Source organism: Salminus brasiliensis, chromosome 3 (assembly GCF_030463535.1).
Source record: "Salminus brasiliensis chromosome 3, fSalBra1.hap2, whole genome shotgun sequence".
NCBI lineage: Eukaryota > Metazoa > Chordata > Actinopteri > Characiformes > Bryconidae > Salminus > Salminus brasiliensis.
Genome location: NC_132880.1, coordinates 13,189,275 through 13,213,912, shown reverse-complemented (window position 1 = coordinate 13,213,912; position 24,638 = coordinate 13,189,275). Strand labels below are relative to the sequence as shown.

Sequence of the window (24,638 nt, the reverse complement as noted above, 5' to 3'; positions counted from 1 at the left end):
CACCCCCCCCATACACGTTGCCAGTAGCAACACTCTCATAATGAGGTCAAATGACCATCCAGTAATAAACACTAAGCTGAATAGCTCAGTTACACTGAATCTGTTGTACTGTCATTTTGTCACTCCAATCATTGTCTTGAGGACCTTTCATTCAGCAACCAATTCAGCATATTGACTGTTGTTCAGTGACAAGAAAAAAGCGCCTTCTTCATAGCTGTAGCTTGGGACACTTGATTATGTTCAAGCCTGGAATTAAACAGCTAGTGCAGTGTTGAGCAGCATTCTCTTGTCCTCCACCTACTTTGTAAAGCACCTAATTCAGATCATATGACTTCATAAAAAAACAGCGAATGACTTACAGTGAAATACAGTTTCTTTTTGTAATCTTCATAGTAGTAAGGTTCTGCTAGTTAACTGAGTTGCACATGTGACCAGGGCAGAATGTTGATTGGGCGGAGATTAAACACACTCACAATAAACTGGTGAGTTTAATCAGATTTGAGAACAGTTAGGTGTGTTATAGTAAAGAAAACACTTGACTGTGCCCATTGGCTCTCTAGGACCAGAACCGATGACCCCTGTTCTACTTCATTCATCTTTGGCATGACTTATCCTGAGCTATCCTGACCACATGATTGTTGTTGACCAGGTATTACATCACAGCAGTCTGACTGGACATTCAGACGTATATTTAGTCAGATATTACTGTCTAACACAAATTGTCTCAAACCAGGTTCTGTCCATGGGCTAGGGTTTTTGAGGATGAGGTTTGCAAAGCCATCCCCATCATTAAAATTTGTCTACCAGGCAGGTTCCTATAGTGTTTTCCAAGTGCAAAGAGGCATTTGACCACAGGGTTGTAGTAGTAGTCGATGTGTAGTAGGTTCAGTTCTGTCTGGTTCAGTTCTGGTGACCGTATCTCGTGTATGAAAAGTGAAAGACCTGCGACAAGTAGAAAATATCTCTGGAGAACAAACATAGAGAAAGGCATTGTATGTTGTACATCTAATTTTATGTGCTAATATACAATAATGTGAAAAAACAAAGCACGCCCTCTTCGGATTCTATGGTTTTACACATCACATAATAAAAAACCTTTTTTGGTAAATACAACCTCAGATGAACAGTAATACACAACAGATTCCACCGTATTAACAAACACTAGGCCAATATGCATGGGAAATGTGTAAAAAAAAATTACACCATTACTGCTTCCATAGGGGGTATGTAGCAGCATGATGATCTGATGATCTGTTATTGATTATCAGCAACCACCTCTATAAAAGCCGACAGTTCGGCAGTTTGCTGGTCATCATGAATGGTCTGAATGGCTGCCTATCCATCTGGGAAGGCTTATAAGGCCATTTCCAAACAAACTGAAGCCTCATTATTCTACAGTGAGAATGATTATTCCCAAGTGGAAAACATTCCAGACAGTTGCCTCTGTCTTCTCAGAAGTGGACGCCCCGGTAAAGTCACCCCAAGTTCAGACCGTATAATGTTGCCAAGTTGCATCTGAACAAGCCACAAGACTTTGGACAGACAAGAACAAAGTGAAGATGTTTGGTCATACTGCACAGTGCCATGTTTGGGGAAAATTGTACACAGCATTTTTAGCACAAACATCTTATACCAACTGTCAAGCACTGTGGTGGAGGGCTGGTGATTTGGCCTTGTTTTGCATCCACAGGACCTTGCTGCCACTGAGTCAACCATTAACTTATCTGTATACTACAGTATTCAGTGTCAAATGTGAGGCCATCTATCCAACAGCTAAAGTTTGGCTGAAATTGGGTCATGCAACAGGACAATGACCCAAAGCACAGCAGCTAATCTACAACAGAATGGCTGAAAAAGAAAAGAATCAAGATGTTGCAATGGCCCGGTCAAAGTCCAGACCTCAACCCAACCGAAATGCTGTGGCAGGACTGTGCATAAACGAATGCCCACAAACCTCAATAAATTGAAGCAACGTAAAGAAGAGTGGGCCATTACTTCAAAATGATGTGAGACTGATAAAGACATGCAGAAAATAATTACTTCAAGTTATTGCTGCTAAAAGTGGTTCCACAAGCTATTGATTCATAGGGTGTATTTAGTTTTTCCACATGTGGCTTTTTCATTTTTTACCTAATTGTTCTTGAATAAATAATGACACAGCAGAATCTGTTGTGTAGTAGTGTTCTTTTGAGGTTGTATCTACCTAATGTTAAGACCAGATGTTTTTTATTATGTCCTGATATGTAAAACCATAGAATTCAAAGCAGGTGTACATTTATATGACTGTATGGATTTATTTTAAAGATGGGTTCTGCCTTTGACTTGGTGAGCCAAATCCACCATCTTGCAAAGAATAACCATTGATGTCACAGCCATGTTTGCAACCTGGGCCCCAACAATTCTAAAGTCAGATCTGATTTCCTTTGTTTCTGCATATTTAATATAAATAAACAGAGTAAATGGTTTCACATCCTCCCACAAAATACAATAGAAGATAAGGGGAACACAAGGAAACACCAAATAGTTTTTAAACAAACTGTTTATTGAAGGAATGTTATACAACACGTACATCATACATGTGAAAATAATTTGTCCCACCAAACTGGAGATCTTTAACATTATAATGGAGGAACTCTGGCCCAGTCTTCCCTGCAGAATACGGGGGGCTTGGGGTTTTTGAGCACAAGTGATCCATTTAAGGTCCTGCTTCAGCATCCCAATGGAGCTCATCGACTGACATTTTTCTGCAGGATTTTCGGATTGTAAGGAGAATATATGCTTCTGTCAACTGTCAACTCAATGCATGAACATTTGCAAGTCCCCCATGCCCTGAAGCAGAAAAGCATTCCTACACCATTACATTTTCGCCACCAAATTAATACTGCACAGAATATTACTCCAAAAGGTTTGGGGGTCATCAATGTGTTTTTGTCCTAATGTTCCTCTTGGTTTTAGTGGCTTTGCAATACTTTCTAATAGGGAAACGTGAGCTTAATGAGGCGAACAACGCCTGATGAGATGAGACGCTCATCTGTCATTTTTGTAACTTCCTTCATGAATACTCTTGGAGGAATTGTGGCAAGTTAGCCACTATTGGGGAGATTCAACATAAAATACCATAAAATACCATAAAAATGTTTATTTCTCTCAAGATGCAAAGTATATCACCTCATATGTAAAAAATATGGTGATAGTGATGTTTTGAAATGGACACATATGGCTGATACAGGTACTGGGTCACTCATCTTCAGTTAAAATAAAAAATGGCACCCACTGCACGACATGGGGACAAACCACTCCCAATAAATCTTGTTGAATTATGTATGATGATCTTCATCCTTGATTATGATCAGGCCAAACTCAATCTTTGCAACTTTAAAGAAAGCTTTCTATATTGCATTCTTGCTGAATAACAAACTGCAGTAGAATGTCAGAGTTAGACTGTATTAAAACCCTTTAAAGTCAAGAACATTATATATATTTGATATTAAACATCGTTGTAATGGCCTCACATTTAACTCTTGTAGATACATGTTTTTGCCCTCTGGTGTATCATATGTATGTAAAATTTAAGGGTAACAGTTTAAGGGGTTAGTTTTGTTATATATGTTTATATATGTATATATGTTTTTTTTTTGTTAAAATAAATTCTAGACGTATCAAATATTATGCAAAATAAAACTTAATTATGCAAGGTGTTATTTCATTTAGTTTTTTTAAATAATTGGTCAGAATTTATGGATGAAACAGATGTAAGTTTTTACCATAGGAAAGAGAATTTTAAACGTTGTCATCTCTGGGAAGAACTTACTTTGTCTTTTACTATCAAATATAGTTAACATAAACTAATCTAACCTAAATGCATTTGAGATTACATCCCAATGCTAGCTAGATATAAACCTAATTTATTGGACAGAAAAGACTGGTTAGCAGACTTACAATGTATTCTAAATGAAGTCTTTAGTGGGTCTTTAGTAGTCTGTAGTGGGTTTGAAAGGTAAATTCAAAATCTTATTAGAAGTATTTGACAGGACACATTGGTCTGTTGTCATGTCATTATTTTGTGAAAGCCTTTTACTCAGAGGGCACATTGTAGGGGACACTGTAGGGCACTGCATCTCATTTGCTCCACTGAAGGGGCTTTTATTAGGAAACTTCCCCACATTCTAACGCAGGAAGGGACACCCTTCACAGCACTGCACTATTACATGCGGCAAATCCTTTTTAAGATGTTAAAAAAAAAAAAAACGAATGGCAGTAAAGATATATGTTCTCACTTGAGCTTTGAAAGGTAAGCTAGAGTAAAGCATAACACTATTTTCCATAAGATAAAGATTATATTATCTATAAACTTTATTAGACACACTTGTCTCTAAATAGCAATTTACTGTACTGTATGGTTTTATTGACATGTTATGTAATATACTTAAAGTTCTTCTATTATACTGTATTTTTTCATTACACTTATTGAAACTTCGGTTGCACAGAACACTTTGAAAAAGTATTAAAAGCTGAATATTGAAAACGTGTTCCAGTATAGTTTTACAGGTTAGTTGAATTTACTTTTGAGTATACATTCCAGTAGTGCCACTGGTTTAAAACCCTTAGAACATTTCTTGTTGTTGCTCAGCCATGGCTGTGTTGCTCTGGCTTCTTGCTTGGGATGTGTTTGTTGAGGAATGTTTAAGATAGGTTTGCATCACACTTAGCAATTTGAATTTGAAAGTCCCCAAAACTAACATTTTAGCTGCCTTTCTTTCTAGCAATTCTCCCATTTAGCTATATGCAGACATCTCAATATCATTGACTGGTGTGCCTTCAGTCTCAGCCACTGAACTACCTCCTTTAAAGTGACTGTTAGCCTCTTCCTCACAGGGTTGACCCTGTCTGACCAGTGTGGTATGATGCAAAAACTTTTGGACATTGTTTTGTGGCCTTTTGTATGTCTATAACTCAAGCTTTGCTGAGAATTGGAATAGTGTAATTTTCTGAAATTCTCTCAGATTCAGTCTTTAAATCAAGGAAAGGGGATTTTAAAAAAGGAGCACAGGGGTTGAATGCTGCAAACCTTTGCCTTTTTCAATTAGTAATTTTGGTCATAGAATGTATATTTCAGATATCTTACTTAACCAATATCACTTTAAATAATGGTTGATGGTCTCATAGCACAAACTATCAAACGATTAAATGTCATTGGTAATCCAGATGAATCCGATGTCAAAAGGGCTTGAACACTTTTGTTAAGTATTGTACATAACATTATGCCAAAAAACACACATACACATGTCCAGAACAACACTGAGTTTGTCACCGCTGAGGAGAATGTTCAATCATCTCTACAAAGAGAACAGTACACAGAGTCAAAAAAGTAATTACCACAGTGATTTATTTCTTACCCCAGGACTAACAAGATCTCAACACAGAAATGACAATGAAGTATTTACAAGCTCCAGCATCAGTGATATGCCTGAAATACTCATACTAGTAAAATATTGTTCTGAATTTTGTTCTGAAAATGAAGACTGTTTGAATTACTAGTATGTAGCTACATTCTCATCATTATTGTAGCTCATACAACAACAGAATTCTTATTGTCAATGCATCACCTTAACTGCCAAAGACTGTTTGCTGCATGGTTTTATTGGCATATGGTTCAAATGTTTTTGTTCTTGAAGTGTTCAGATTAGAAAGTTGATGGTTTGACTGTTCTGTTGGGTTAAAGTTGTTCTATTATACTATATTTTTTCCATTTTCATTTTAATTTTTTTTTTCATTTTTAAAATTATTTTTAAATGATACAACTTAAGTAATACTTAAAGTCCTTTACTAATACTTAAAGTAGTCTTAAATCATGTCATGCCTCTGTAACATAAAAATGTGAAGCAAATGTTTGCTTTTATTGACTGCATTGACACTTTCTCAAACTCCCTTAACTCCCTTAGCTTAAAAAAATAGTTAACTGAAAAATCTTACTTAAACTATTTTTCCTTTTATACCAAGTGTTACTGGGTAGCCATGATTATTTAATTTAATGTACAATTGGCTTCTTTAGTTTAGCAGCAGAACCATAAGGCAGATGTGGTAAACATACATAAAAACTACACTTAAAAACTAAAAGAACTAAAGGACTAAAAACGTTTTAACAAAAAATATACCATTTTCTTTATTTGGCGATGTGCGAAAAATTAGCAAATTAGTGGGCAGTTTCATTGTACACTGATATTAATTTGGTTGTATGTTTTTTTATTAGAAATTACTTTGTACTTTGAAGGTCTAAATAAGAATGTAAGGAATTTTTTTTCTTGTGCAAATGTATTTTCAATGATATTCAGTACAATTGCTAAAGTATTTTTCAAATCTTCTAATAGATTATTTTATAACATATTTAAACATAAAACATAAATATTTTGTGGGTGGCAAACATAAGGCTCAACGCAATCACAAAAACAGGGCAAACTATGGTCACATTTTACATACATCTTGGCTGAATGATTACATTTGATATAAGGAAATACTGTGTATACTTATTCCTTTAAAGAGCAACACAAGCAGCCTTTTAGCCCCGCCTCCTTTCTTGGTTGGTAAATTCTACAAGTCAGAGTGTCTGTGGAGCTCATATAAATTGAATACATCTCCCCCTACTGGTAAACTGAAAATCTGCCTAAACAACGCAAGGTAGAAAAAAAACTTTCTAGTAATGAGTTTATAATAGAGACAAACCTTTTGAAATGTAAAGCCTGTCAGACTGCCAATCATGTCATTGCACAATGAATACTGACTACTGAAAGTCTAAAATAAATATAGCTAGCCCAAGGCAGGGCCTACAGTGGTTTGCATATTAGTCCTTTAAAACCACCATTTATGTTGACCCCAGGTACATCAAGAATGTTTAATAATAGCAATTATTAAAAAGAAACACATAAACATCTGCCTAGTTATTTAAAGCTTTCAAATCTTATAAGAAAATAACAAAAATTATATTTATCAAACATACCATGAAGTGGTTGAAATCAAGCCTTGCCTATTTGCAATTCTTAATAACATGTTTAATGACATTCAGTGAGCAATTTATTAGAAAGACACATAGATCTACTTATTCATCTAATCTGCCAATGACAGGCCAGCAGTTACCGGTAATGTTCAGTCAACTATTAAAAAGGGGGTTGAATGTAATCATGCATGACTCTGGTTTTAGTATTTTCCAGCAAACATGTCCATGTGGTGCATATGGTTAGCCCAACTGGGAACCAGAAAGTTTTGTCCTTAGGTTTCCATGTTGACCCCATATAAGGGTCAGTAATGAGACCAGAAGGGGTCCATCCGAGTTGTACACCGCACATGGGGCCTAGATGAGATCCATGTTCGATTAAGGTGGGCTGTAACAATCAGGCCCACTTGAGAAGCCCAAATGAGTATCAGTAACAAAGTATGCAAAAACACACTTAGAGCCCATGCCCACCTGCAACCCACATTCCACCTACGTGAGTTTCTACAGTTTACGCAGAATAGTGTGCTAAATTAAAAACATCTAGTAAGCGGCCTTGTTAATGAAAGAGATCATCAGAATTGTGCTGAGCAGAAAAGCATATATGAACGCACAACACGTTGAAGCCCCTGAGACAGATGGGCTACAACAGCAGATGACCATGTCTCTCTGACAAAAACAGCAATCTGACCTCATGTTAATAGACCAGGGAAGTGGTGGAAGTGGTTTATTGGTGTGGGGATCATTTCCTTGGTACTTTGGGCCTGAAAATGCCAATCATTGTTTGAATGACACTGCCTATTCGAGAATTGTTACTGACCATGTGTATCCCTTTACCTGTCTTCTAACGGCTACTTTAGCCCGATAATCCACCATGCTTCCAAGCAAAAGTCATCTCCAACTGGTTTCATCAACATCACAGTACATCCAGTGTTCTTCAGTGGCCTGCAATCTGCAAGAGTTGTATGGTTCCAACATCATGAAGATTTGAGGTTTGTTGTGAGAACAAAAGCCGGCCCTAACCAGTATCAAAATAGTATGCCAAATAATTGTGCACATTCGATTGTCACTTCACATAGACCTACAGCATCTTTTAAAGGCTACTGTATTTCACATATTATTCCATAAGAATGAAATTGCTTTGTACTTGTGCTTATATTGTGCATACTGTCCAGCATAATGTTTGGGACACAATTGTTCTTGATATGCCCCTCTACTCCACAAACAAATTTCAAACCAAACCAATCAGATTAAAAAATAGATTCCAGACTAATTATTAAAATTACAACTTTTTTCACAGCCCCCTCATTTCAGGGTACCACCGTGTTTGGGACAGAACAATGATGGGTCGATTAAATCATTCATGTTTAGTACTTTGTTGCATGTCTCTCACATGCAATGACTGCATAGTCTGTAATTTATAGACATCACCAGGTGCTGAGTATCTTCTCTGATGCACACATCTAAAGCTCTTCCCTTACGTTTTTCCTTCAGATTTTGATAATCCCAAGGTTTGACCATTTTCTCTAATGACTGATTTTTTTTTGGTCTTATAATAGCTTCATTTGTCATTGGCACAGCTCTTGTCTACATACTCCCAAGGTGTTTAAAAGGCTTAAAAGCAAGCCTAGGTATCTTATGCCTGCACAAATAAAGCAATGCAGTAATCAGAAACACTGGTGAGATTAAAGTCTGGAATGTGTACTTTAATTTGACATTTACTTTGCTGAGGGATTACAGAAAGCACTGTATATTGCCTAGAACATAGATTTTCTCGGTTTCAGACAAAGTCAATATCTGACCTTCACAAAACGAACCAAAAGTTCTGTTGTTTTTTTTTTCCCCTGCTGAAGCATCACTCGTATACTCTTGTGTACAAAGCATGGCTCTTGTGGTTGGTGAGGCGTAACAAAGGACACCACTACCTGCCAGTGAGCCATCATGCCAGGTGGGAGACCAGGGTTTGATTTTCGGTCTGGGTGACTATGCTGCATTACACTACATTGGCCCACCTCTGTAATACATGTAACCTTGTAAGTTGTAAGAGCATTAGCTTAATGCGATAAATGTACTGTTACACCCCTATGACAGACACTTGTCATACAGTGCAAATCACAAATGAGCAGCGGTGCAGTTTGAAATTAAGCTCCACCTCCATCTGCAGAAATCCCTGCTGTGTTTGCCAGCTAATTGCTCTGGCTCTGATGGAATTTGCGTTGTAGGCCCTACACATGCTCACATTTTTGCTGGGTTCGCCTCAAAGGTTATGAAACTGTGTGTTATATTTGTGCAAATTTACAGTAAGAGGTTTACAGTCTGAACAGTCCAAACACACCAAGTCAAAAAACGCAGAGTAGAATCAAGGGTAACCAGAAAAATTAGACGCTCCAGACCCTCCAGGAATGGAGTTCGAAAAAAGTTCATAGCTTCAATTATATATCAAGGTAGATAAAAAAAATAAAATAATAAAGAACATATATCTGAACAGAGTTCATGTTAGATTGTATTGTACTAAAAAGGAGAAGCTTACTTTTTTTTTTAATTAGTAATTTTCATAATTTTACATACTGCATTCTTAGGGATAATTATTGCTTTAATTATTATTGCTGCTAATTTAATAGATTATTGGAATGCAGTTACATGTGTAAAAGTCAAAAACACCAACCAACAATTAAGTGGCTCAAAAAAACAAACAAAAAAAAATCTATAAAGTCAAATCAAAATAAATCAAAGTAACTCCTAACTGCTTAACACCCACTCCCAAAAACAAAAAGGAAAACAAATCATACAATACTTATTATTAATACACCAAAATCCTTTAAAAAAAAATAAAAAAATAAAATAAAAGGAATAAAAAATTCAGTTCATTCTAACACCTGCAGAGGGCAGGAAGGAGGTAAGAAACACTTGGAGTTCTAGTTGTGTCAATGCAGATAAACAAAAGAAGGCAGAGAAGAACAAATCCAATGACCACTTTCTTCTTTAAATTGCAGGGGCAAGATCGAGTTAAAGTTGGAACTGTGCACAGAATCAAGCTATTCTAGTGGTCATGGACTGAGTTAGTTATGGCAAACACGTGGATCCAGAAAAGACAGAAAAAAACTGCCAGGCATGTCTCCAACTCTCCAAGTGCATTGTTAAGGCATTGAATGTTTTTTTTGTATACATGTAAGATATACAACGACTGATCTTTAGCTGGGAAGAGAGCTGTATAGCATCTTACCACACAAACCACTCTATTAATTCAGTAAAACTAAAGGCACTGACTGAATGCCTCAGATTTCTCTCCCTCCTATCAAACCGTTTCCAAATACCACAGTTAGCTCCTCTATAACAGAAAGCAGCGTTTCTTGGGTTTGGTCTCAGGGGGCTCCAGGGCAGCTAGGATGGCCTCATCAAACACGTTCTTTAAACCTCTCTGTGAAGAGAAAATGAATACAGGTAAGGGAAATGCTATCATGAAATAAAAGCAAAAAGTTCAGCACACAGTCACTGTAACCAAAAAAACCCCCCAAAAACTATGCATGAGTATCCTTTGATCTTTTCACCAGTTGACATGGCGTCAGTATCCACATGCATGTTATGTGTGAAAGCATTTATCCTACACTGGTAAAACCTGTTTTTCATGCATGGTCATATTACAAGTTGCTCAGTGTCAGGATGATACTCAATAGGTGCTGAATATTGCCCTTCATGATCCAGAAGATCTACATCATCAGAAAAGGTATCTTATGTAGGACAGCATATACACAATTTGATCACATAAACTTATTCATGGACAGATGGACACACTTTGAGGTAAGGCTGCTGCGATTACTTGCTGTAGATGAAGACGTAGACACTGAAAATCCATCGACATCAATATTTTAAGGCGACACACTTTAACATAATTTTTATTTCTTTTTTTATTTCATGACAGTTATTTATTTATTTTTTTGGTAGGTCCTCTACTGAAAAAAACACTTTATCTTTCACTATGCAACCGCTCCATGAGGTCAGTCGTTTGTAGTTCGGTCAGCTCCATTCAAAACTACAGTTTTACAAAAGAACTGGGGCTACAGCAGAGTCTGAATCTGTATTAGCATAAAACAAAAAGTACACTGGGCAAAGTTTTGAAGACATACAACAGTAGCACTCACATGACGCACAGGCACCTAAACAAAAAACACAGATATGACTGCATCTGTTCAGTTTTTGATGGGTGTACGTGCGCTTGGACACGGTCGTTTCATCCACAATCACAACGCTTTGGCCTCGCTTCTGCCGTATGAACCAGCCTTTATTAACTATTGCGGGAAAGCTTGGTAAATCCGCTGTTTTTGTAGCCTCTAAATGAACAAATCTGGGCTTTTATGTTGATTGATGGTTCCAGCCTGTGTGATCGTTTTGGACTTGACTGGATATAAACCATATATAAACCACCATTTCTTGGTGTAGGGAAGGGTATAAATACAATAGATCACATATACTTTAATAAGGCCTATAAAAACCCAATGCACTGCTGCACCTACGGTTTTGGTTAATATGTAAATCTTAATTTGTTTTGTCCAAATAAAAAATACATTTAAATGCTCAATTGAACTTTTCTGGATGACATTTAGATTATCGAAAACATAATCGGTAGAATGGTAGCCCTACTTTGAGGAGAGTGCTAACAGTCAGTTCTGTTAAATGAGCTAAAAAATGCCTGCCCTGTTGAGTTAATCTGAGTGATGGGGAGAGGAGGGGCCATCCACCTCTTCCATGTGCTATTTGAAGCCCTCACCATTGATGGCTGTGGCATCACCAGGCACTAGGGCATTAATGATTTACCTCTTTCAGTGCTCAGTTTAAAAATGCAACCGTTTTAAACTAATGTCTGAGCTGCTTCTCAGACAAATATTTAAGGGACAAGAAGTGAATTTTTACAGCTGCCAACATCTTTCTGGACACTGTGACTAGAATCAAGCAGCCAGACCTTTCGTGGAACTCAAGATAGATTAAAAAAACAAAACAAAAACAAAACAAAACAACAACAAAAAAAAATCACAGAGGCTAGAGTATGAAAAACACTGCAGCAGGTAGTTCTGCTGAATGGTATCACCTGGGTGAGGGCGGAGCATTCAACATATTTGACTGCTCGGAGGTCTCTGGCCAGTTTGTCTCCACTTTCAGATGACAGGGGACGTTGTTTGTTCTTTGCTAGCTTCTCCACTGTGTTACTGTCGTCTCTCAAGTCGACCTGAGTACCCACCAGCAGGAACGGAGTCCTGGGACAGTGGTGAGAGATCTCTGGTACCCACTGGAGAAAAAGAGAAAGAGCTCTTATGAGTTTGTGAGAAATTCAAGGACAGAAATGAAAGGTAGTCAGTGATTAAGTAAAGCAAAAGATTAGACCAAACCAACATAGAAAGTATAAATGAATAAAATGGAGGAGAATCAAACAGAAAAAAGTAATTTCATGGGTAGACTACACCCCTATTCGGAGTTAAGAATTCAGAATTAAATTGGAACATTTCCTTGGTAATTCTTTCTTTCACAGGGCAGGGGGCTGATCTGTGATATCTGCCCAGATCAACCACATTTGAGTTTTTCCTCCCTCCTCATCTGAGAACATTATAGGCAAAATTATCTACTGTTTTTCACTGATCTCAGCAGTAGTCTGATCATTTCAGTCCTTCACAAATGTATATCTTGGTGTTTTCCAGGTGTGTCACCTCACATTAGAGGTTTTGGCTACTACTGTGTCGTATATAATCTGAGTGCATTGACAAACATAATCCTCCCGTAGACACATTTTACAAACTGTAAAAAAAAAAAAGCTTTCTAAAATGAAAACGAAATGAAAACGAAATGAAATTGTTGCTTAACTTTGCTTCACCCCAAACTGAAATAACAGCCAATGGCTCTTTAACCATTTAGACACAACTTTCGCAAATGTGATTGTGATGCAAGCCTGTGGGTACAAAACATGCATATTTCCTCCTGCTAAACAAACCCTGAATAGGGTTTATGACTACACAGAGAGACTAAGGATCTCACATAATAGTTACTGACAAATGAGAATTTATTTATTACAAATAAATTACTTTAACATTTAAAAGAGCAATTTACACCACTGACAAGTACAAATTGCGCTTTGAGATTAACATTTCAGCTCATTTCAGGAGCTACATTAAATAACTGGTGTTAAGCAGCATTACTCATGTAAGATTTTTTGCAAGCTCCACCAAAGTTACACAGTACAGATAGCAGCTTGCCAGCCCTGGAGTTGCAATGATGCTATTTTTCCTATTACAAGTGAAAAATTATTTTGAAGCTCTATTTTAATGTACAACTGCTACATAATAATTAAATTATTATTCTTTTTATTATTATAGAAAAAAATTGCTCAGGGTGGTGTCCATTCTGTTAAATAAAGGAAACGTTTTAATTAAAAATGTCATTTAACTGTCTTTCACTCTGAAAACCTTACTTTGTTATCAACGTCAACAAACAATACACCATTAACACAATAGAAATGGTCAAACCATTCTAATTTTAGATTTAATGATTTAAATACATCCTTGCCATTGCACTTCTTTTGTTTTTATTTTTAAAAGCTTGTTCCTATAGCTTTTCAACAGAATTCTGAAGCAAGTAAATTATGATTTAGGGATTTCTAAATTGAGATGCAAGTCTAGGTCTAGTGCATGTAAGCAAAATTAGCATAGTATTGCCTGTTGTAAACTAAAGCAGAACACATCAGATATGAAATACAAGCTGATCTACTGAAACTGGGGTAAGTAATCAAACGTTTTTGAACTAGAGATTTATCTACACACAACTGGATTAACACTTTTCTGTATTAACAAATAAACACTGGAAACTCCCAAATATTCCCACAATGAATAGAGAGCTCACAGAGAGGCAGAGATGCTCAATGCAATGGTATAAATGGTTCTGATAATGCCTAGGATATGTAATAATAATAATAATAATAATATTATTTAAGTCAACAAATAAAAAGTACAAAACATTTCATTCATGAACACATACTGACTGACCTTTTCTCTGACATTCTCGAAGGAGGAAGGTGAAACAACAGAGAAGCACACAAGAAAAACGTCAGTCTGTGGATAACTGAGGGGCCGTAGTCTGTCATAGTCTTCCTGACCTATACAAGGAAACAGTAACAAGATGATGTAACAACCATTTCAAATATCATATAATTAGATTGCAGATAACAAGATTATTACTTAGTTGGTGCTGAAAGTTTCAAAATATCTTTAAACTTGCCAAGGCCTTTTGACTTCCTGTTAGTGACCATGATTGACTACAGCTAATACCTTCTCTGTTCTCACAAAAAAGGGTTTAACAGCACTCATTTGATCAAGCAACACACAGTACAGTGGGAAATCCAAGGTCTAAGAAGAACCCAAGACCAACCAAGACACAGGCTTGCCATTAACTGGAAGCTGTCTACAGTTGTCTGACATTGCCATAAACATGTATTGGTTAAGTTCAAACTTGCACACCACAATTTTATTTTCTATTAAAGATGTATAGTGTCTACTACAATCTCACGGATTACCCAATCTACAAAACAGGAAAGTCTTTAGCTGTCCATACAGACAGCCAGATGTTCAAAGACAGACAAAGCAGCAAAACAAAGAGGGGAGTCCTGCCCATTTTCTCTACAAACCCAAAAAGGGGGAATCATTATTTACTCTGAGATAGCTGGAGCTTTTACTGAAGTTCTCCCAAATACCAAAAGGCCAAGTGTTGTAAGTAAACAGTTCCATTTCATTATTAAAGGCTTTTTCAACACTTAATAAAATGCATCAAGATAAGGTGCCTTGGGAAAACTACTTGCAATTTAAACATGCATGTTAATTAGTACACGTCAAATTCCTGTTGTGAACAAATCCCATCTATTAACATTAATAAAATGGGTGTTTACTTTAACCAAAAATGCTTGCAAGCATATTTGCTACCATTGAGACATTGGAAATTCATAGTTATGTTTTGCATAGCTTTAAAAAAAATAATAAAATGAAATAAAATATCAAGCTCTGATTAGTTAAATGCTTAAAGAACTGACATTCACAAACATTCCAGTCCAAGAGTGAGTGTAGAAGAAAACAACAGACAAGTACTGATCTTGTACTGATACCTGCTGTGTCAAACAGTCCGAGCGTGTATGGCTCTCCACCAATCATCACAGTGACAGCATAGTTATCAAATACCTGAGAGAAAAAAAAAAAAAAAAAAAAAAAGGAGGAGGGGGGGGGGGGGGGGGGCAAAGAGATTGAGATAAAAATATCCCATTTAACATAGTCACTTATAGATAATTCCTGTTTACATTTCATAGAATTCGGGACATGGTATCATGTCTGTGCCAAAATATAACAATGATCTGATACTATAAACAGTGATCTGATACTATATACTTTTAGGTCAACCAATGAATGAGATTCCAGTCACAGACACTTATGAAGACATTTCCTAAACCATGTAGACACTAGGCATAAGTCATCACACTTTCCATAACAAGAGAGAGGTTATGACAATCATCTTGCCAAACCAGCATGTCATATTTTAAGACAATGATCTGATGCATACTCCGGGTTCCCTGCCCTGAATATTTTAGTGCACATTTGACATTTTCCTGCTTTCATTTGTCATAACTTAGGAAAGTCTTAACTGTCAGATTTGTTTGACTGCGTGTGTTGGGAGGACAGAAAAGCTGAAATGTCCACAGCAGCCATGATCAGGTTTGAAAATCACTTGTTAATTAGTTTATTTAATACATACATGAAATTATATTATTAATTACGTAAACCAACCCAGATAAACCAAATATTTTCAAGTACCAGAAAGCCCATATTACCCACCAGCACCACTACTGAAATTACCAGGAACTGTGTAAAACAGCACACCAATCGCTTGTAGATCCACCTTTGTGACTTGGGCTGAGAACTGATATTATTCAGTCAGTCTGTTTACTCGTTACCTTGCAACATTTTCCACAATCGTAATGTGAAACATTCCCCAACGAATCTTTCCCTCGTTTTAAAGCAACACTATTTTTCAGGAAGCAACATTTTTCTGAAATTATCCGGTTGTCACAAGCCTGTAGGGGACAAGCCTAGTGTGTCACTGTGCAAAAATGTATAAGCTTATCACAACTTAATGCTTTTTCCAATGTTATCAAAGTACAATGCCTAGCTGAGAATGTCTCACTATTAAATTCAGCATGGAGGGAAATTGCATGCCTGTTGCAGTGCGAACGAACCTGTCATGTCTCTACAGTCATATCAGTCATGGTTCCTCAAAAGTACAATTGTGTTTGTCAGCACGTCTAGTCCACTTCTTTTTCACAGGGCTGCATCTGTTTCTTTAGAGAGTACCACTAACAAGGTATGGCATTACTTATAATTAATATGTTTTCAGACACTAAAGGTTTTCAGCTTTCTGACCTAATTTAAAATGGACAGTTGTTTATATTGTCAAAAACATGATCAATGGACCAATAGAATATATATATATATTTCTATTTAATATATTTTATAGGATTATTTGTGTATTTATTGTTCTGAAATCAACACAGGGTCAGATTTCACATACAGCGTGCAACATATATATACAGGACACCCAATATTTAAATATTATAATGTACACCCCAGGACTTTTCAAAAGATAAACTGCTTTATCCACTCCCCCAAGCACTTTTGATGTATGTTTGAGGTCAATGTCCTGTTGAAATATCCAACTGTGTACAAGTTTCAGCCATCTAGCTGATGATTTGAGGTTATGCTAAACAATTTTCAGATAGTCCTCCTTTATTATTTCATACACATTGTGCAATGTACCAAAACCTCAGAGCATGTTGCATCCACCATAATTCTTAATAGTTAATACAGTGTTCTTGGAGTTAAAAGCCTCACCTTTACTCCTCCATATATCTTTGTCTCAACTGACTTTTGTCTTTGGTCAGCTGCAAATATTGGTTGAGGCTGAAGGTGTCATTTTTTGGATCAGGGGCTTCTTTCCTAAACAACAGCTTTGCAGTCCACAGCGATGTAAAACTCACTTGACTGTAAACAGATACTGTTCTAGCTGTTCTATCATGGCTGGACGGTGCCTTGGTGTTTCTTGGGTTGTTTCTTACCAACCAAACCAATTTTCTCTCAGTTCAGTGTGATAATTTGGGCCTTTTTTCAGTCTATTGCATGGTGGCTACACCTCCCAATAACTTGTACGTACAATTGTTTGAACTAATTAAATCTACAATTGTTTAAAAATGACTTTCAATTTTGACCTTGTGGTGATTTTCCAAAGGTTTTAGTACAAATGTAAAGTTCTGCACAGAAGTCTTGATTAGACCTTACTCTCTAACTAAGATTCAGATTGCAACTGGCTAATAGCTTTGGGCCAATGCAGCTATTTTTTCTTGTACATAAGAAATCGACAAAGATCTGAAATGCCATTCGAGTCTTGCCACATTCAAATGATGACAAAAAAGTAAAAATTAATACATGAAGTGTGTAGTTACAAATGTATAGATTTAAATACAAATACAATGCCTATGGCCCAGTGTCATCTAAAAATCAAGACTATTGTTGCTGTACTTTATTACAGACAGAACGGTTCCATTCAGATACACAGTATGTTAGATGACTAAAAACAACTTCGCTTTGGTTTAGCTTTTGTAAATATTTCAGTGGTCCTTTTAATATCTTTTTTATAGCTTTAATCAAATCAAAGTACCAAGTCAATGTACCAAACATTATGTTAATCCTAAAACGCTCATCAAAACTGACAATCCATTACTATATTAAATGTCTAATAGGTCCTGTAACTTCACCGTAGACTGTTGTCTAGTTTGTCATTCTGTTCAAAAATTCTGCCAGAAAAAAAACAAACATTTTTCGTTTGCCGGCTCACACAGAACAAGGACCAGCTACATGTGGAGACTCATCTTTCTGTCATAACAGTTAAAGCCTGTAGTTAAAACCAACAACCTAAGGCGTTCCTATTGCAGCAAATCTAACTTAATTGTACAATTCCTGTCTGCTAGCCACCGCTCTCAGTTCAACTCTTTTCAGGCAGGTCTCCTTCTCTTCACCTCCTCGCTTCCATTCTGTTTTTTTTCAACCCTTAAAATGTTACACACTCACCGTAGGCACATACTCTGAAGGGAATTTGTTGGTTGTGTAGGATATCAGTAAGCAGGTCTTTCCCACTGCACCATCCCCAACTACTACACACTTTATGGTCTGCATCTGGGGAAAAAACAAAAGCATGATTGAGGGAGAGACAGAAAAGAGACAGAAAAACTAAATGACTAATAGGTTTGTGACCCAAACTCCAAAATGATTAGTTCACAGGAGACTTTATTGTCATTCGCATCACACTGCAAAGTGGTTAGAATGCTATGCACGATAATAGCTGGAGACTGGACAATGGTCAGTAAGATGGCCTAAACAGATGTGACAACGTCATGCAGTGTTTTGCAAACCCTGTGACCAGCTAGGCTATTGGACCAACACATACCTAAGAAATCCACTGTACAAAAGGGCTGAAAAAGGCTGACCAAACCGTTCTTAGTGGGAGAAATGGCAGAATTAAAAGTACACTGGCATTTCTAGGTGATTCGGTACTATTTCTCCTTTCCTTTACCAACTGTTTCTATATGACTATGTACCAGAGTACAAACTTTCACTTCCATCTAGCTAACTTACTTCACAAAGTCGACAGAACTCGGAATAAAGTAGGTCTAAGTTAGCTAGTAAATTGCAAAACTGCAGTCAGACACGCAGTGACCGAGAAGACGCAAACAAAACTACTTTTATATAAAAATGTTGACAAAACAAAACCGGTAGCTAACGTGTAGAAAACAGTGTCTTCTACACTGACACCCAAACCTGTTTAGCACTTCCGCATAGCTAGCTGAACTTTTTCCCAGTGCTAGCTAGTGCTAGTTCTCAGAATTTCGCGGAAAGTTAGACATTGAAAATGAAACGCACATTAAAAAAACGAAGTTAATCTATTTTGTTTCATTTGGGCCATCAGTAACACGACACACAAGTAACACGGAACATATTCGCTACGTTAGCTAGCTAGCTAACTTCCTTTAGCTACCAGGTTAGCCAAATTTGCTAGTGCTAGCTAGCTAGCTAGTAGTCTAGCAAACTCCATCCCTAACACGCGGCCAAATTCCACCATCGCAGGCTAACTGGTTCTTTTATTCGATTAAAACAAGTGACAATTCCAACTAAAACCGAACGACAGTTTCACGGTCGAAAAAAAAAAAGACTATGAACGAGGCAGCTAGCTAACGGATATCTCATTTCCTGTCAAAGCTAGCACTAGCTAACATCACGCTAGCTAACTAGCTACCTATGATAGCTAGCTAGCTAGCCAGCTCACTCACTCATTCGTTAAAGCGCTGACATTTTTACGTGAAGTCTTAACAGTTAGCTAGCTGGCTAACAAACTAAACAAAACTGACTTTCAGTGCTAACTGTTCTCGTCAATTCCTAGGTTCGTCTTTATACTTTTTTCAGGGTCTCAAATTCCCGTGCTAGCTAGCTAGAACGTTAGCCAGCCAGCTACCTCAGCTCTGTGGCTGTCAGTGTTCAACTCCCTCACTGCGAGAGTCTAACTTGTCAGAGTCAGCAGTAGCAGGCTAGCCGGCTAGCCTGGAAGGAAATGAAAGGTCTAAACCACTCAGCTCGTCCACTGGAATGAATGAAAGCGTTAAACTAAATAAAACAAGTTGTGCTACAACATTCAGTAGACGCCTGTCTCCAAAAAAAACCAACAAGAACTGCGCAGTATAGATTTAGCTAACTGAGACGATTCAATCTCAGCAACTCACCTTTCAATCTCTGACTGCCTCCGCTGTAGCTAACGTCCGGGTGCGGCTGAGGAGAGAAATTTTGCTGTGGGCGTGTGTGAGTGAGAGAGTGTGTGTGTGTGTGTGTGTGAGACCAAAACTCCAACCCCTTCAGTGTCTTCAAAATACAGGAAACCTCAATAAGAGAAAGTTGCACTTGCTGTTTTAGACAAATGATTTAAAAATAATATGTCAATAACACGCACGTTTTTTTTCTTTTCAAAATTTGAATAATATGTATCTATACATTGTAATAATGTGGATTATAAGAGGGGGGGGGGTATCGTTTGAAGACTGATAATAAGATTCTTATGACTGACACACATCCACAAACACTATATATCGCAATATTGTGATGCGATATTTGAGACTCAGTTCCACTTTTAAAAATGCTTATCCAACAATATGAGTAGAATGCTGCCTATTCAGCATTTCACACAAAAAAAAACACCCTTAATGTACAATTTCTAATTTGCCAATGCCAGAGATATTTTTAAGATTTTTTGGACCCAGCAGTATAAGTGTCAAAGCACAGAATACACTGTTTTTTTTTATTTTATGAAAACTGGAAGATTGTTCTCTTTTTCTGTAACCAATGAGTTTTCAGGCATTGGAATTGTTTTTATCCAGCCAAAGTCATGCTCATTTATCTTTGTATGAGGACTAGTACTACTAATCACTAAATAAAGTAGTGTTCTTATTGTTAAGTAACCTTTCCCCTTAAAAAAAACAAACAAAAAAAAAAACAAGATACAGCACTCATACTTTTACTTCAGTACATTTTAAATGCAGCTATACTGTTAAACCTATTAGCCATTGATCTTCCATCTTTGACAAATTATATCAGAAGTTAGTTAACATTCATTAAGTACACAACATTTATATATATGCGCAATGTTTATCTGCAGACCTAGTGCAGTTTCAGGATTGGTTTCATCAACTGCTTTTTTCTGTATATTTAATTCATAATGCAAAATGGCTGTAAGCAGTTATCTGTGGGCTCTACTCCAGTAGTTAGCAGTTACTTGCAATACTGTAAAACGTATTCACCCCCGAAATAGAATACAGTAGACTCAAAGTTAGCGAAGTTGAGATCACCTGAGAGTAGTAAATGTGTCTCAAGTGATATAGAATATAAAGACACCTGTCTAAAATAACCAGTCACTGGTTCATCAGTGGCTACAAATACAACAAAAATCTGAATGCATCATTTATCTTGACAACTGGACCAATGAACAGTAGTTAGCATTTGTAACAGGTCAAATTAGACCAGGTGCACATGGTGTGAAAACATTACATTGTGAAAAATACCAATGGCAGTATTCTTGCCTGATAATCACATATTGCAATATGTATATTGCTATCAGTTCTGGCACTTTTTTTATCATTATTTGTTTGAGTAGTGTTCATGGCACTGTTTCTAGGTTCTAGTTTACATTATGTATATTTATATATATATAATATAATAATAATATATTATGATTATATAATATATATATGATATATATCATTATAATATATATATATATATATATATATATATTATAACTAATATATTATGCCATAGTTTTTCAGCTAGATAATCATAGCAAGCACTCAGAGCACCATACTGACACACAGAAACAGACAGGTGCACAACCGTAGCCTTTGGATGGTGGGCAAGGATCTCCAAAACTGTCAAAACTGCTGTATGTCCATTGCCTTTTTTCTCTTATTCATTTCTTGCTTGCTCCTTTTTCTCTTTCTTCTTCCTAGTCTGTATCACTCTGCAGGTTAGCTGTTAAAAAGTGGAATTGCCTTTTGTCCCTGATCACAAGAAGATGGTACTCAAGAATATCTCTTTAGTGTTGAGCGCTAGTCAAGGTTATACACTCATGGACATCCCTCAGGGTCTGCACATCATACAGCACATTGTGATCTAAGACCTCACATGGATAGTTCATCTGCAACTCATGCCTGAGGAACCCTATGTATCCTTTTCCCTCTGACCGCAAGCTGTAGCCTCAGCATGTGCTGGTGGCGTTTTGTGGTCAGAACTCTCCCACTAGAGCTAGGTAATGCCTGGTCCACCTCATAATGCCATAGTTCAGTTACACGCCACAGTTCGATCAGCCACTGTAGTCTCAAGTGGAAGGGCTGTTTCAAGGCTAACTGTCCTTCAAAGAGGTTTCCTAGGATGCTCATAGGACCAGTGGCAGTGAGCACTAAAAGTTCTGTTCAAAAGGTTCTAATAATTCCAAAAATAAAGAATCCATTTGTGATTGGGATGCAAATGAATGAAAAATGACTCATAAATCTGGAGAGGGAAAAACAACATAAAACATTTTACCAATGTGTGTGGTGATTTCAAAGGCCATAGAATATTATTGACCTATTTACTTTAAGGGGGTATGTGGACCCAACCCATGCCAGCAGCCAGCGAAATGACAGCAGTCCATGGTACAATCTTTCCCCTACTGTTCCCTTCATGTACACCACACATGTACCCACCTGTCAAGAAACCGTGTTTGCAATGAAGGGTTAATGCACTGCAACCCTACAATAATTACTCGGTAGCTGTGGATACATTGCTCTTGCTGACACAGTCTTTCCACATTCTGCACTGACTTTTTTAGTCACCTGCCAGATGGCACAATGTGAATTAAAAGTTTATTTGTCATGTATACAGATAAAAAAGGATAGAATGCATAAAAATACAAACAAAAGCAAATAAATAAAAAAAGTAAAACAAAATAAACTAAAAATAATATCTAGCATCCCTATACAAGATATGCAATGTTTGTATATGAAGTAGCCCTAGTTGCTGCCCTGGTCTGAATGCCCACAGGAAGAAGCTCCTGCTCATCCTCCCTGTGTTGGCCTTCAAAGAGCAAAGGTGCTTCCCTGACTGCAGCGGGCAAAGAGGCGATTGTTGGGATGCTTGGGGTCCTTCACAATCTTCACAATCTTCCTTTGCTATAGATGATCTGCATGCCAGCGAGCTTGGTTTAGATGATGTGCTCAGCTGATCACACCACCCCCTGGAGAGCCTGCCTATCCTGCTTGGTCTTGTTCCCGAACCAGACAAACTGATGCCAGTTAAACCACTTGCTTTCTAAAGTGCACAACAGATATTATATCTTCCCGATTACACTCTAGAGGGCGGGAGGCAGTGTGCCACCTCCACTGTAAAAGGCTAATACACATGAACATTATTCTCTTGGTGTTCCACAGTGTACTCTACCCACAGACACATTCTGACCGACCAATACCACCGCAATGTTCTAATCTATAGATCTAAGATCTAATCTACTGCTTGCTGTCAGTAACCCTGTTGCCCGGTCCTGGCTACCGCTTTAAGGCAGCATACACTCGCAGGCATTGTTTGGTAGGGAGGAATGTCTAAGCTGTCAAAACAGCTCTTTGTCCTTGTCTTGAAAGAGATAAATAAAGAAAGAAGGACATTCACATGTGTCTCCTTCCCCTTGTCTTCTGTCTTTGCTTTTTCCATCTTTTTGCTTTCCTGCTCAAATTCCTTGAGTGTCGAGGTTTAGGCCAAGTGTTACTAAAAAGATTTGACATTCAGAGCTGGACATGCTTGTGTGCTTCAAATCAATGTCTTCCTGCATTAGCCAGCTTATGGTTACATTTTTAAGTAGGTCTTGATGGTAGGGCAGTGTTTGGTCTACATTATTTAATGTAACTGATGTTCTTTCCTTATTGGAGAACCTGTTGAAGCCTAAAGCTGCTTCTACAAAAAGTATACCTGCAAATGATCATTTTTATCTGTAGCATTAGTCCTGTTAGTTTGCCATAGTGTCTTTATATGTAAAATATATATTTATATGACTTCTATGATTTATATCTTCTTATTTGCTTCTTCTTAGGCAGGGTGGAGATAGGAATCATTGCACCTGTATATACCTCATGCACATGTGCCTCATGTCAGCATGTACCTCCCGGTGGATGCATGTAAGATGAGAAAAAAATATGCACATTTATGCACAAGCTAACCTCACATACAATCATGTTATCTCCCCCAGTGTTCAGAAGCATGGTGACGTGTAATCATTACTTGCTAATGTATCAATTGAATGAAAATAATTGAAACATCACATATATTAAAACTTATGCTTTGTTTGAGTTGAGTGCTAATAAACTTGCCATTTATGCTGTTATTTAGCCATAGAGCTGTGGTTGTGTTTCAAACTGCATGAACACATACAAAATCTGAGAAGGTGTGTAGATAATCACACAGATACTAAGGCCAGCCGTGATGGAAGGCGAGGACTGTCTGTCAATCATCTAAGACCAAAATACCCAGATCCCAGCAGCCTTTGCAGGAGAGCTACAGCGTGGCTTTGTGCCGATTGGCCAGGAGGGCGGTTAGTCCTTCAGTTGATGGAAAGTGCAGGGGTGGAAGGTCAGTTAACCTCTAGATGTAACAAAGCAGAAAATGAGTTAATTACAATGCAATCTGTTTGTGTGAGAGGGCTTGTGCATCTGTGTGTGTGTGTTTGTGTATGCATGCATCTGGCTGTCTGGTGTCAAGGGCACTGTGGCCTCTCCTCCTCCAAATAGTAATCTCATTATAGCTGGCAGTTTAATTACAGATCATCTCTCATTCATCTTTATGTGTTGGTTGTATGACCCCTCTAGTAGTACAATAGTAATATTTACACACACACACACACACACACACACACACACACACACACACACACACACACACACACAGACTTTCTGTGCTATCACAACTGAAAAGACCAACATCACAATCAACATTATTAACATTAACATGTAAGATACTGT

The 24,638-nt window shown here is 37.3% G+C and overlaps 1 protein-coding gene across 2 annotated transcripts; it reads right to left on the bottom strand.

Moving 5' to 3' along the window:
• Nucleotides 1-8,670: 8,670 nt before the first annotated feature.
• Nucleotides 8,671-19,918, bottom strand: LOC140551827 (cell division control protein 42 homolog). 2 transcript variants are annotated; one of them, XM_072675549.1, is made up of 6 exons: nt 19,830-19,918; nt 18,127-18,231; nt 15,120-15,192; nt 14,011-14,120; nt 12,069-12,266; nt 8,671-10,403 (listed from the first exon to the last, which is right to left on the bottom strand). In XM_072675549.1, exons 2-6 carry the CDS (start codon nt 18,229-18,231, stop codon nt 10,314-10,316), a joined length of 576 nt encoding a protein of 191 aa, XP_072531650.1. In that variant the 5' UTR covers nt 19,830-19,918; the 3' UTR covers nt 8,671-10,313. The 2 variants fall into 2 exon arrangements, with proteins under 2 accessions (XP_072531650.1, XP_072531651.1); XM_072675550.1 differs by lacking the exon at nt 19,830-19,918 and adding an exon at nt 19,565-19,645.
• Nucleotides 19,919-24,638: the final 4,720 nt, after the last annotated feature.